The sequence below is a fragment of the Rhipicephalus sanguineus genome, chromosome 2 (assembly GCF_013339695.2).
Source record: "Rhipicephalus sanguineus isolate Rsan-2018 chromosome 2, BIME_Rsan_1.4, whole genome shotgun sequence".
NCBI classification, from domain to species: domain Eukaryota; kingdom Metazoa; phylum Arthropoda; class Arachnida; order Ixodida; family Ixodidae; genus Rhipicephalus; species Rhipicephalus sanguineus.
Window position 1 is genome coordinate 238,349,449 of NC_051177.1, and position 13,914 is coordinate 238,363,362.

Here is a 13,914-nt window from a genome sequence, read left to right on the forward strand (position 1 = left end):
AGGGCAATCTTCACTTCCTTGGTCTATAATACAGCACATTGCACGCAATTATTCATTCAGGAATAGCACCGAGGGCCCTCATCCACAGGGGAGTCATATCTCCCGTGACAATGAGGGCATGACAAAAACAAAAAGTCATTTTTCCCAAAGTAGTACATTAAATTTATTAGGACATAGGTATGTACAAAGCACAACACATGAAAATATATTTTAAAAGCATGGAATCTCACAAGTGTACTTCCATGTCTCTGCCCGCTTGGGGGAGAGGTGACGTATGCCAAAACTGATGTCGCATGTTTATACAATGCATGGAGCAAAAGAAAAAAAAAAAAGGTGTAGGGAGCGGAGCCGAGAGAAACGGGGGGACACAGGTGAAGCAATGTTACCAAAACAGAAAAGACCCCCAAGATGTACAGGCATCTATTTTTTTGCGAAGATGAAGCTAAAAGAAAAACACATCCTTGTGAAGCACACACATATCTTTAAGTGTCTCTCCCACTGCTTCTCTTGGAGGATAACGTCTTTCAATTAAGTAAACCACAATGAAAATGCTTTTTTTTGTGACTTGAGATACATAGTGCACACAACTGTATAGTACAGCATTGGTTCACATTGTCTTATGTTCTGATGTCATTGGCTAATATGTACAATAATGTAAACTGGAAGGATCACTCGGTGTTTTCTGGCCACCCCTCAGCCGCCGTAGGGGTCCCAAAAACGTCACGAGGACTCTGGTTTCTCTTCGAGGTCTACAGCTGGACTTGCTAAGACATCTAGTAATTCTAGGTTTTCAAGTTTAATTTGGATCGCCTGCTGTCAAGCAAGTTTTGAAAAGTTATTGGAGCTTGCAGCCAGAAAGACAAGGCAGAAATTCACTGAAGACTACTCGGAGAACGCAGTCGCATGGATAAGGAATTTTGAGCAAAAAAATAAAACTAGCCCCAATAATTCCAGAGTCCCCTGCCACGTTGGGACCAATACCACCCCGTGCACTCGTAAAAGAGGCGTGTGCAAATAATTCTGAGCTTATGTACAATGTGGTTTGTGTAAAGTGGTTGCTACTAGAATTTATTTGCTTTATGCATTCTTTATATAAACTCTGCAACAGACTCGTCCTCAAACTCAACAACGTTCTCACACGGAGACCTTCACTTCAAAAAGAGTCTCAAGCACTTTCCTGTCGGCACTTCACTTCAAAGCACTTTCCACCTATTCTTCCAAAGGCTGTGGATTGTATCCAGCAATCGGGGGACGGCATGTGACGGCGTTTCCAAAACACTCAGGTCTGTACGCAGCACCTTCAACAAACATGCATGTCGCAGCCATGCTACACACTGCTTCTTTTCTGAATTAGACGATTCTGCTTCTTTTTTTTGCCATTCACTGCATTCCTGTGTGAAGAGATGCAGTAAAGTAGGTATGTGGGAGCCAATCATTGAAATTTTGATTTCCTTGTAACACAACACCATACTGGTCAGCCAGTAGTGGCCAGGCACCTAACACGACAACAAAGTGGAGCAGGAAACGAACAAAGGACACATCCAGAAACATCGGCACAAAGAGGGGATATCACGGGACACAATTCTGTTCCAGGCGCAGACATGGTGAGCTCAGGCTTTCTGAGCAACGACAACAAACACACGACAATTCCTCTGGTGCCAGGTGCTTTTGTTCTGCCCAGTGACTGCTAAGAGTGCTCCCATCAGCAATGCAATTTGCTTCACACCTGCTGTACAAGCGCGAACTTCGGAAGAATGTCATGGCTAAGGGATCGCTTCTGCTGCACACTTGTAAAAACTGCAGGCACACTGTTCTTGCACTACTAGCATTGGAGCTGCCTTGTTTCGTCAGCGACGCTATGAGCATACAGTATGAGCAATATGTTGCCAGTTCTCTAATCGTGTCCTTTTGTTCAAAGTAGGACAAAGTAAAGGATTTCTAGCTAGGCTGTTTTGTGTATTCAAATTGTGCAACGTTTCAGATGAAGTGCTAAGATGACACACGTATGTCAAAGTTGACCTGTTAAAGCAATGGAAAAGGTCCGACTAAACCGACAGCTCCAATGACCGACAATCATGGCTCATATCTCTCACCCTGGTAAAAGAAGCTCTTCTAACTGAGGTCTGCACCCACAAGGAAAACACCATTCTGTGTCCACATAGAACTGTGATAGGTAGTATATCTCTTATATAGTATCTCTCTGTACCTCTCTGTCGATAATAGCTTTGTGATATCTCTGAAACATGGATTCCTGTCCACCAGTAGGCCGCCACAGGCAGTGGATGTCCCATCCGAAAAAAAAAAAAAAGCACAGGTACTCCTTCCTCCGCAGGCAAAGCCAGCAGCCCCGATCAAGACCGCACATAAATAGTGACTGCCAAGGCCAATACAAAGTTCCAAGCAGCAGCTATTCGAAGGGCTTGCAGCACCATTTGGGACTTGTGGTCGTTGGGGCGGGTTCTGAGGGCCCGAAGTGCAGCGAAACCACTCTCACTTGTTGTAACATAATAATGTCCATTGTCTCTGTCATCGTGGAGTGGCCTCTGCACCCGCACAGATGTTCTCTTCTTTTGCACCAGAATCCCGCTCCAGCAGGTTTGGGCCAGGAAGGGAGGGGTAGGGGTTGTTTATCTTGTGGAGAGGGGGTTGCCGGCAGAGACTCTCCTCATCACAGACACGTAGCATGGGGTCCCAGATTCTGCACTTGCAGGGTGTTGGCGCCACCCAGTCACGCCCCCGAGCAGTCGATCTCCACAATGTCTTTGGGTACATCGACAAACTGGTAGACCAAACGCTGTCCATCGACCTTGGCCAGGATGCCACGTTGGTAGTAGTACCTGTAGAAAAAAAAACAGAAATGGACATGGTCAAGACCCTGCAGCGCAACAATACTATGGGCTTGTGTAAGGCTAAAAACTCCCTACATGACGGTAGTGGTGCACAACTAGCACAACTGGAACTAAGTTGTGGCATATTTCATTTTGATGAGAGGATATGATAATGCTTTTTCATAGTGTGCAAACCGAAACAACATAGTTAGTACTACTTAGATGTAGCTACAGGCTTAGCAAGCCAAGAACATAAGCATAGCCGGCTCTAATGTAGACTACCATCCCGTGCTTTTTTTTCATATTTAAATAAAAAAGAAAAAAGAAAAGAAGGTACATTATCTCTGGATTCCCAAGGTCTGCCTCCCCTAGCCACTGTGCAAAGGCTACTAACCTGAGCGCCCGTCCCATGGTCTCGTAGTTCATGTCGGGCTTGTTCTTGTGCAGGCCCCACAGGCGGGAGACAGCCTTGGAGTCAACCAGCTTGAAGACACCCTTCTCACGGTGGGTCCACTTGATGTAACGGGGGCAGTAGTCACGATCCTGAAGCAGCTTCAGCAGGAACTCCCACAGGTACGTGGTCGATCCTTCACGGCTCTTGCGTTGCTGCTTCAGAGAAGACGAGGACGAGGAGGAAGCCAGGCCACTCAGGGGGCCCCCTGCATCGTGCAGCATTGCTTTTGGTTTCCTTCCTGCACCGGGCAAGCAAACTTGTCTCAGTCACCTCAGCCACAGAAAACCCAACACTGTTCAGAGCACACCCAACTGCAATTTGTTTGTTGGACACAGAAGTTCTTGAACCTAGTAAATTCAAACTGTTAAATCTCTGTCAAAGCTCTTGAGTACAAGGCATGCAGCAGTAACATGCAAAAGATAAAATGAAGGTATGTGCAAACAGTGTACATTAATTATTTGGCTGTCTCGAAGAGTTTATGCAATGGTGATTGCACCAAAGCAGTTTTTAAGTAACAAAAATCTGCTTAGAAATATGGCAGACTCTCGTTAAATGGAACTTGAAGAGACCAGGCAAATATGTTCCATTTAACAGGAGTTCCGTCTACTGAGAGATGAACAGGGGACCGGAATTCAAGTACGAAACCAATCATATTAGAAGCAGTTGTTCCATTTGAACAGCAGTTTCGTTTACTGAGAGTGTACATTTAAGTGCTGCTACCAAACCTTATTTCACTAGTGTGACTGATGTATGATAGAGAAGGAAACAAGAAGAAAACTTGGTCAAACAAGTTCAAGTATGAAGTTCAAGGTCCAAGTATGCCCATGCAGTAGCAACCACTGATCTCCACTAGGAGGAGCTGGATGGCGCATCGAGCACGCGGGCGTGAAGCCACCGGAAGCCGCCGTTTTTGTCCCGGAAAAGAGCTTTTCTCTTCTTTTTTTAAAGAAATACCTGCCTGTAGCGCAGTAAACTGTACGAATCGACCAGAAAAGTCGTCAGGGAGGATATTTAATGCGTAAGTACCTCAAAGCCGCATTACTTTTTACGCGTTTTGTACGTTGCAGCACTCCGCCGTGTTCGGACGGTGTCGGCACGGCGTCTGTCATCTTTCGTATAGCGTTCGTCGGCGTCTAAAGTGAAGCGTAATCGCAGAGATTAATAAATAAAAAAGAAAAACGATCATAACAACAGCTGCCACCCGAGAATATTTGAATTGCGCGACTGAGACATACAGAAGACGCCAGCTTCCGGGACAAACAGGGGACCTTCCGGTGGCTTCACAAGCGCCCGCCTCGCAGAGCGGGGATGCGCCGTCCAGCCTTTTAAATGGAGGTCAGTGGTAGCAACCCACTCAGCATGCAGTGGAAGATGGTGAACAAGGGAGAGGAATGTCAGCAAGGAAGTGCAATTCACCTTTCTTTTTGGTAGGTGGCTGGAAAGAGAGGTCCTCAACAAAGTATCCCATATCTTCGCTGGGTGTGTGAGCGATCACTGGGGTGGGGATGCCAGGTGGATGGAGCAAGCTCCCACACGGGGTCAGTGTCAATGGCAGGCCTTGGTGCTGAGCCAGAGGTGTGGGGTAGGCGAGGGTGTGGCTTGGGCTCTTGAGAGCTGCTGCCTCAAGGTAGCTGGCCTGGGTGCTACCCCCGTGAGGCACCACGGAGCCAAGAGAACCTCCCGGCCGGTAGTGAGCTTGGGGTGGGAACATGTGCTGCAGTTCGGCAACTGCTGGCAGGCAAAGAGCACAAACTTAATTTCTCGGATCAAATTTCACATATATGAGTAGCAACATATGAGTAGAAAAATTGTGTCATACAGCCAACTATTTACGCAATTATACCCCAAACTTCGGTCTCTTACTTGTGAGTGGCGAAAGCCTACATGCATTATTTGGTGTAAATTGCACACCTCTTTTACATCCAATTGGTGGTACCATGCCACTGCTTCATTCTTTTTTTTTTATGTAATCAAGTTCTGCGAGCATCACACATAGACAAACTTTATTCGTGGCTTTTCGATATGAGTGGTAGAAACATTCTAGTGTACAGAACAAGAAAAACAAAACCACAGTGCCAAACACATAAGCTGCTCATCAGAACCTGAGTTTGTATGCTTTGTTGCTGCACGTGGCAGGACGCCCGCAGAAAAAACTGGCTTGGTCACAATGGCCCAGATCGAAGCCTACAGCTAAGTCAGCGCGTATGAGCCCTCCGCTAAGCGAGGGCCTCGGCGACACCGTCGCGGCTCCGAACAGCGCCCCCGTACCGGAGAGGAGGTGAGGAGGAGAAAAAGAAAGCACGCAACTAAAGCGATATGCGGCGGACGCTTCCGGCGGAGTTGTCCCCGGGGCTGCGTGGCTCTGTTGCCATAGTAACCCCGTTCCGAATCGAGCGCGCAGGGTTCAAAGGCCCGGGTTGCCATGCAACGCTTTGGGCAACCAGACAGCCAGCCCCAGGAAGAGGGAGGGGGGTGAGACGGGGCTCTCTCGGCGCAAAAGCACTGCCGGTCCCAAGAGCTGAATTCCGGCGCGTCTTCAAAAGGAAATCAAAGAGTTTCCTGCGCACAAAACGCGAAGGCCAGGGTGACTGCTTGAAAGCGAGAGCGAAAGAAAACGGCCGGGAGTTCGCGAAAAGGAGGGGCTAGAGAAGGAGAGAACACGCGAAGGAAACGGTAAACAACGTCATGGTAGCGACAGGGGCACTCGTTTTCATTAAATGAAACCAACAATCTTTTACGCTACTCGTAGTTTAACAATCCGCAACTTAATTCACTGACGGAGGTAACTTCGCGCACCTCAAGTACGGTGACTTTTCTTTTTTTTTTCGGCAATGATTCTGCATTGTACGATATAAGTACTCGGAAAATTCCGAATACCGCTTCATACGAACGCGCTTCGCCACGCCAAGCTCCACTCCTCGACACGAAGCGTAGCAGACGACAGAAGAGCGCCTGACGGCAACTGCGTTTCCAAGCGCCTCCGCACGGCGGCGCTGTACGTCCGAAACGCCAGCTCCAGTTAACCTTGAAAGGTGTGTTGACTCCGGCAGTGCAGGTGTAGAGGGGGAGAACGCCGATGACGTCAGCCCGCCGGAAGAGCTCGCACAATGGCAGACACCCGGAGTGCCTTTTTCTCTTTTTTGCTTTTGGAAAGCAGGCTCTGCCCGCTTGCTGCTGCTTCTCGGCCTACGCGGCTTCTGTCGCTGGCTCTCTTTCAAGAGTACCTCCTCCATCGCGTAGCGACTTGCCCTGTTTTCGAAACATGGCAGTGCTGCCTGCCGTTCACGTGTTCCGGCTTCGGCAGCACCCTCGCCGGCAGAAACGCAAGACCCGTAGCAATCACGCTGACAAACCGCTTCGCGACGCGCCACTTGACACATTAAACACGTTCTCGACGAGGCGAATGCCCAGGGCTACTTCGTGTTTCTTTCTTCTTTTTCACAAGTACAAATACCGAACGACTGTACCGCAAGACACAGTTCTACAACTACAGGTGCGCTCTTGGTCTGCAGCTCAGCTTCTCCACTGCACTGATAATACGCGTCCTAACTTAACTGAAATGCAGTGGATCTTGACGCCCCGTTTATATTACAGTACGCCGCACGCGTCCCAGCCTGACTGAGCGACGCCCCCGCCGCACACCGGGCGGAAGTGATGTCCAGTTGCGAAGCAGACTCGTTACGCAACCAGCGCGTAGACGCGAACGGGTCTCGCCACACTTACAGCAAAGGAAAAAAAAAAAAATTTCCTCTTGCTCGATGTCTCCCACCTACCACCCAGCGGGAAGGAGGATACGCCGACACAAAGATCATCTCCTTTCCCTGAAAGAGCGGCGGCGATCGACGGCGGAACGAGCGTAGCGGACCCCGAAGAAGGCGCCCCATTTGTGCGTGCTGGCACAGTGGAGGGAGGGGAGGGTGATGCACGCTTTCCCCGTCTTCGCTTTTTCCTCCCTGGTGCCACTGACCCGCTAACCTTGAGGCCTGAGAAACGCCCATGCAGGGGGCGAAAAAATACCGCCGCTTCGCCCGTGCGCCTTTCAGAAAGAGGAAGCCGGCTAGGCTGGTTCCCCCCCAGCTCGAGAGGGGCAACACACTACTTCAATTTCCGCCCGATCTCCGGGAAGGCCCGGAGTGACATGACTGGTTTGCAGCGTTGAGAGCACGGTGTTGAGAGGAAGGAGTCCCTCGACAGACAGTCCCAGCTAATGTTCCCGTCCCTCTAGCAACAACGACGGGCGCGTGCACGTTTATATATATATATATATATATATATATATATATATATATATATATATATATATATATATATATATATATATAGACCGCGAGAAAACGCGAACTACTTCCTGCTTTTGCACCACGACGATCGGCAACTTCGGCAAAAAGAGTTGCGTCAGTCTACTTTACGACCCCAATGTATGGCAGAGATTGTGCCGCTAGGTTTCCGCAACCCGAAATTAAAAAAAAAAAGGGGGGGGGGGCGTCGAGAGCGAGCACGCGGGAACACGGCGCGCCATTGCGCAAAGAAAATGCCCACGCGTGGCAAGTTCGCCAATGTGCCGGCGAAGCGATGCAGTCAGCCGCAGAGAACGGGAGCACTTTCGCCCGCTTTTTTCCAGCGAAGCTCCCTCGCGACGGCTCCGGCGCTCGCGTCGCCGTCGCCAGCAGAGCGAGTGCGCGCGGCGGAGGAGGAAAGGGGAGCCCAAAAAAAGGAAACGCGCCGCCGGTTCAACGACTCCGGCTCGCGCCAAGGTCAGCCCAAGAGCGCCACACCCGGCGAAGCCTTCTTCACCTGCGCGGCGCCCGTTGGTGGGCGACCGTTTCCGTCACGTGCTCTTCTGCCAATCGAGATGATCGCCGCCGCGCCATGTAACAACGTCCGCTCTCGCCCGCCCGCAGGCACCAGATTTCTTTTCCATTCCAGCGTGGTGTCATCCCGACACTCCACATGCCACGCGCCGCCTTAGCTATAATGCTAGCGTTTGACGTGCTAAAACCACCATATGATTACGAGGCACGCAGTTGTGAAGGGCTCTGGAAATTTCGACCACCTGGGGTTCTTTAACGCGCACCTATATCTATGTAGTACACGGGTGTTCTCTGCATTTCGCCCCCATCGAAATACGGCCGCCGTGGCCGGGAATCGAACCTGCGCCCTCGAGCTTAGCAACGCGACACGTGCTAAGCTGTGACCACGGTGGGGGCGCCGTCATAGCTGACGGATACTAGATAGTAGTAGGCGGCTCGAATGCGCTTGTTTTCGGGCGCCGCGAAGACTTGAAACACAAAACTCGGTGCCAAGCGAAAGCACGCGCGAGCATATAGCAACGCCGGATACGGCCGCAGTGGACTTCGAGCGCCTGCGAGCGAGGAAGCCGGAAGGCAAACAGACGTTCGCCCGCTATCAGCTGCAATCTGCAACGCCCAGGACTGGCGCGGCCCTTCTCCCTCTCGCGCTAGGCCCTCGAAAAAGTTAACACACGCTCCCTTTCACAGGAGACAATCGCGGAAGTGGTGGGCTTCCTGTTGACGACCGCGAGAACTTTTGGGGCTCGCAATCCTTACGGCGCTTCAAGTGCTCCAGTTCATACTCTTTGACCAAAGCGGCCAGCAACTTGTACCAGGAATGACTACACTTACTGGCGCATAAAGCTGTCAGAAGCAGCGCGCTGTTGCGCGTCGGCACCTGCCTTTTCTTTAGTGGGTACGAAGAAAGTGTCCAAATATAGAGTAGTCAACCGGAACCGACACTGGCCGATCGTTTCATAAGACAGGTGCCGTGCGAGCGATCCCACAAAGGCGTCTGTTGCGTAACAGCCCGACGCCTGGTCTAGAGAACGATCCAGTGGGTCACTTCGGGACGAGTGAGGGCCGCTTTATTATTATTTTTTTCCTTGCATAGCTGCTCTCGCCGCCAACGGTTGGCTTCCCATGAACTTACAAAAGGCTGTTCGAAAAGGAAAGTTAAGAGAAATCCGTCCTTCCTTCCCATTTACGCAACCTTCGCCTCAGTTTGAAAACTTACGACTACCGTATACTCAATCTCTCCTTGTCGCGTACGAAATTTTTTTGCACGGAGCGGCGGAAACGGCCCCAGTGGCATTGCCAATTACACAATAGAAACGGTTCCCCCCACACCGGCCGTCACACGCATATTTTTTTTAGTTTTTACATCGCCTACTCTTACGTATGCGCACGTAACAAGTTACGTTCTCCTCAATAGGTAGGCCCGGAAGAAAGCCGAACGGCAGAGAACGAGAGGAAGGCGGTGATGGCGTACGAGAAAATAAAAAGGCGAACAAGCAGTCAAGTCAAGAGTGCCCGTGGCCCCCTGGACAGCTTTTGCCCCCCTTTTTCGTTTTTTTTTTAACCACCAAGAAAACCCCGAGTGTGAAGAAGAAGAGGCGGGGAACGGTGGCAACCCGGATGCACACACATGCACTGGTTAGGCCTACTTTTCTTTCACTCGCTCAGTAGGACGGGGCTCCCTTCTTCCTGCATAGCTTCTTGGGAGGGGCGGTGGAGTTCGGCTCCCCTTCCGTGCACCACCCTCCTTCAACTCGCGGCCCCGTTGGGGGAAACCAAGTTCCGCTTCCTCCCGGGCGCAACAGCTGAGCTTGACCTTGAAAAACGCGCAGGGGCCAAACAAGGGCGCGGACGGGGACCGCAACCGTGGCCCCGTTGGGGCTCACCACAAAAGCAAAGCGTCCACGCAGAGTGGAGCGGAACACTGGCTTCGCGACAACACCACACCCTCTCCTTTCCCGTGCATTCTCCTTGAACGGCACCATTTCTTGCGCCTCTCGAAACGGTGCTTTCTCTCTCGCGCTCTTTTTATTCTTCTTTTATACGCGATAGCGTCTGCGTGCGAAACTAGGGAGGACACGCTCGGAACGACTGCGGATTTAGGAAACACGACCTGATTCAATAAGCTCCCGTTCCTTGGCAATACCAGTGGGTATGATATTTTGTAAAGATATAGAATCGCAAGGAAGGCATATCCGACGTATCGTAGTCCCATACAATCAGCCAGATACGAATGCGCAGTCATATTTCCGTCGCAATCAATACCGTTCGCAGTTAACGGTCCAAACGGGAAACGCCGCTTAACACGCTTCCGCCACAAAAGATAGCACGGTTTTAAAAGCGCGGTGTGAAGTATACATGCCGCGAATATGCGTCGAGTGTTTCAAGTGACGGCGCGTTTTCACTACCCGACGTTCGTCTTTGTATGGTTAAGTTGCCTTTAAAAATCCAATTCCGCCATCGTATATGTACGCGCACACATACACACGCACGAACATACATAAATGGTGGTTGCAATGTTCATCTACCCGCCACGGTGGTCTAGTGGTTATGGTGCTCGACTGCTGACCCGAAGGTCGCGGGATCGAATCCCAGCCGCGGCAGCGGCATTTAGATGGAGTCAGGATGCTAGAGCCCCGTATACTTAGATTTAGGTGCACGTTAAAGAACCCCAGCCAGGTCTAAATTTCCGGACCCCTCCACTACGGTGTCCTTCATAATCACATCGTGGTTTTGGGACGTAAAATCCCAACGATTATTACTATTACTGATTGGCTCACAGGTGAAAACCTTTCAGGACTCGGTAACGTCCTCAAAATATTATCCCCAAGGGGTTAGATGTTAGAACCGTCGTTAACTAATGGTGCATTCAGCTTGTCGTTGAGAGCGCTTCGACTGTACTTCAAAGTGGTGAATTCAACAGCCTTAGAGCTCTACAGCGAGAACAAGCAGGTATGCAAGTCATCTTCCTCCTTCATCATGTATTAGCCCGATTATTTACTGGTAGTGCTTAGTAGGCATTTTACATAACTTTTTCAGAGACTACAGAACGCTCGAAAACGAACAATCGAATGTACCATAAGTAAACCGACAACCTGGGAATATCGGTTACGCTGTATGCAGTGAGAGCTGATCCAGTGCAGCTGCGTGTCGATGGTTCAGGGGGAGGGGGTGCGATGACGCCACGTTGGCGAGTTGAAAGAAGACGCTCCACGTCGGCGGCGTATTTTTTGGCCTTAGCGTAACCAAGGTCGTCGTCGTTGCGGCTTCGTTGTCGGCTCGCCGGGGCCGCAAGATGCGGCGGCCCGCTCGAAAAGGAAACCGCGCCGTGACCCAGTTGAAATCGTCGGGTCGCCCTGTGACACACTTTCCAGAGCCTGGCGTACACGGCCGGCTTCGTACGCCCTGTTTCGTAACGGGAAACGCTTCTCGGGCTCTGGCGAGCATCTTCCCTGTCTGGGCGCCTCCTTCTAATTGGGTCAGCTGCAGCGTACAGTACGCCCACGCTACGCGCGCTCACCGCAAGGCGGCCACAGGTATGCACGAAACCGTCACCAGCATGACACCTGCATGTAGAGCTGAGGCACTATGTAATGCATCGACGGGATGCAGGCAGGAGACGAGCAACGTGTCCGAGTGGATGCTTGATGCAAACGCCGCGTTCATCTGAGCAGCTTATGTGTACAGAGGTATAGTTCTCTCAAGAAGCTGACTTACATGTTGGAGGCCGGTTGCTGTAGTGCTGAGATGCGTGAGGTGTAACGCCTGTCTGGCAGTACGGGGGGATGTAGCCCAGTCCGCTCGGGCTTGGAGATTCAGGAGTCAGCGGGGGTGGAACTGAGTGAGAGAGAGAAAAGCCGAGCCGCGGTTACTAAATCCTGCTCACAACATCCTATCTATAGCAACCGGCGCCATTAAACAAGGAAAAGAAGAAATACACGACGCTAGCAGCTTAGCGTACCTAACCAGAACTAGTCTATGGTGGCTCCAGTATGGATACCTAAGTCGATGACGTCAGTGTTAGCTAAGCGATATCAAACAGAGAACTGCACGCTTCAGATGTTTAATCTATTTCGTTCCGAGCTCACTGAAGTATCGTTAGTCGCTCACATTGGGCGATCAGTTCGCGTAGAGGTTGTGGCCATGGCCCACTTATGGATTTAACTAGTACACTAGTCGTGTTATCTCCATACGCGCAACGTGGACTATTGTGTCGATAACCATAAGAAGGAGAATTCAGCCCACTTACCAGGTGTGCTTTGTAACCGTGCCTGGACTCGTCGTTGCCAGCGTTCCGCTGCTGCTGTCCACGTCCGACACTCCGCTGTCGGCAGGACTTGGGGGGAGGGAGCCTGAAATGAGGATAGGCGTCCGTCAGAGAAACCCATGGTGTCTGCATACGCGATGACTCATTTGTTGCTTTCTTTCGGCACATGCGACACGTCTATGACTTCGGGGCTAGCCGTCAATTCGATCTCGCCAGATATGTATAGAGAGATATCACTGAAATAATAAGCACGAGTTTTCTTGAGTGGGCCCCGCAGACGGCATCGCCACAGACGACAACTCTCGGTTCGAATGATTACCTTAAGTCATTCTTGAGAAACATCATCGTCGAAAGCCAGTTCAGAAAGTGTCCTGACTGCTTACAGCTTGACATCAAAACCTACAAAACAGTCACCCTCAATTATAAGACACCTGCGCTGAGCCTGAAATACGAATGTATTTTACCGCGTTAGAGAAGAGACGTAGGGGCTGTTTGCGTTGAAAACTCCCCTTAATACTGGATGAACCGCGTGGAGCTAAGCATCCGCAACGTAAGCTCTGCCTCGTGAAAGGCAAAAGTAGTTCAGCTGCAAAGAGAGGAACGCGCACCACTGAGTGCTGCATGAGACAGCCGGGTTGCACAGGGTGGACAGCGCCGAGTAAGTTGGCTGCTGGTGCTGGAGAATGTTTGTAGCACCGTCTTGGAATCTCTACCCGGGCTACACCGTTGGAGGGTACGTTCGCAGCGAGACAGCAGCTGGGCCGAACATCCTGCGGCTAGTGTCCACTGCACACAACAAGAGGGAGAGACTTCGATGAGCGACACACACATTTCACGAGTAACACAAATCTATAACAAGCCCAGCAAGCATGTCGTGGTGTTTTACTAATGAGTTCTTTTCACGGTGAACATCACAAGTGTTGAACAGGTGTGCTGGACCAAAGCTCCGAATACATAACGTGCACGCGTAGTCATGCGAGTCTCAACGTATACATGACTCGCTATAGTCAGAATATTGAAAAAATAACGAATTACACAGCTTAACTAACATAAGAGTTGTTGGACTATGTTGTCGTGGACTTCGAGGGGCGCAACAGTGCATGGTTGTCGACCAAACTTTTATTTGCGAATATGGCGAATATTTTCGACAACTAGCGTTGTGACTGGACTGTGCTAAGGTAACACAGCCGCTTTATTCATTCATCGCTGACGTTCATGACATTGCCACGGCCGCTACATAAAAAAAAACCTGTTTTTTTTTTAGTAGCGGCCGTGACATTGTAATGAACTGAAAGAAAAGAATGATAACCACACCCTTATCAGCCCCGTGACTGCGCAATAGACTAAAACGTCGTCTCCAACGTAAAATGTGTTGTACACGTACGATGCACGACAACCCCACGTTTAGCGACGAGGAAAAAAACGCGCTCGCGCGCAGCCGTAAATATTCGACGTACTTTGGAATGACAGCAGGTCTTGTGTCACTGCAGACACATTTCATTATTGCAGCGATATCTCCCGGAAAGGGCAAGAAGAAAAAAAAAAAGTCAGCACCGA

The 13,914-nt window shown here is 50.4% G+C and overlaps 1 protein-coding gene across 1 annotated transcript; it reads right to left on the reverse strand.

Moving 5' to 3' along the window:
* Positions 1 to 138: 138 nt before the first annotated feature.
* On the reverse strand, positions 139 to 12,478 carry LOC119382324 (ecdysone-induced protein 74EF). The gene is made up of 5 exons (XM_037650024.1): positions 12,340 to 12,478; positions 11,808 to 11,927; positions 4,699 to 5,013; positions 3,223 to 3,520; positions 139 to 2,837 (listed from the first exon to the last, which is right to left on the reverse strand). Exons 1-5 carry the CDS (start codon positions 12,476 to 12,478, stop codon positions 2,729 to 2,731), a joined length of 981 nt encoding a protein of 326 aa, XP_037505952.1. The 3' UTR covers positions 139 to 2,728.
* Positions 12,479 to 13,914: the final 1,436 nt, after the last annotated feature.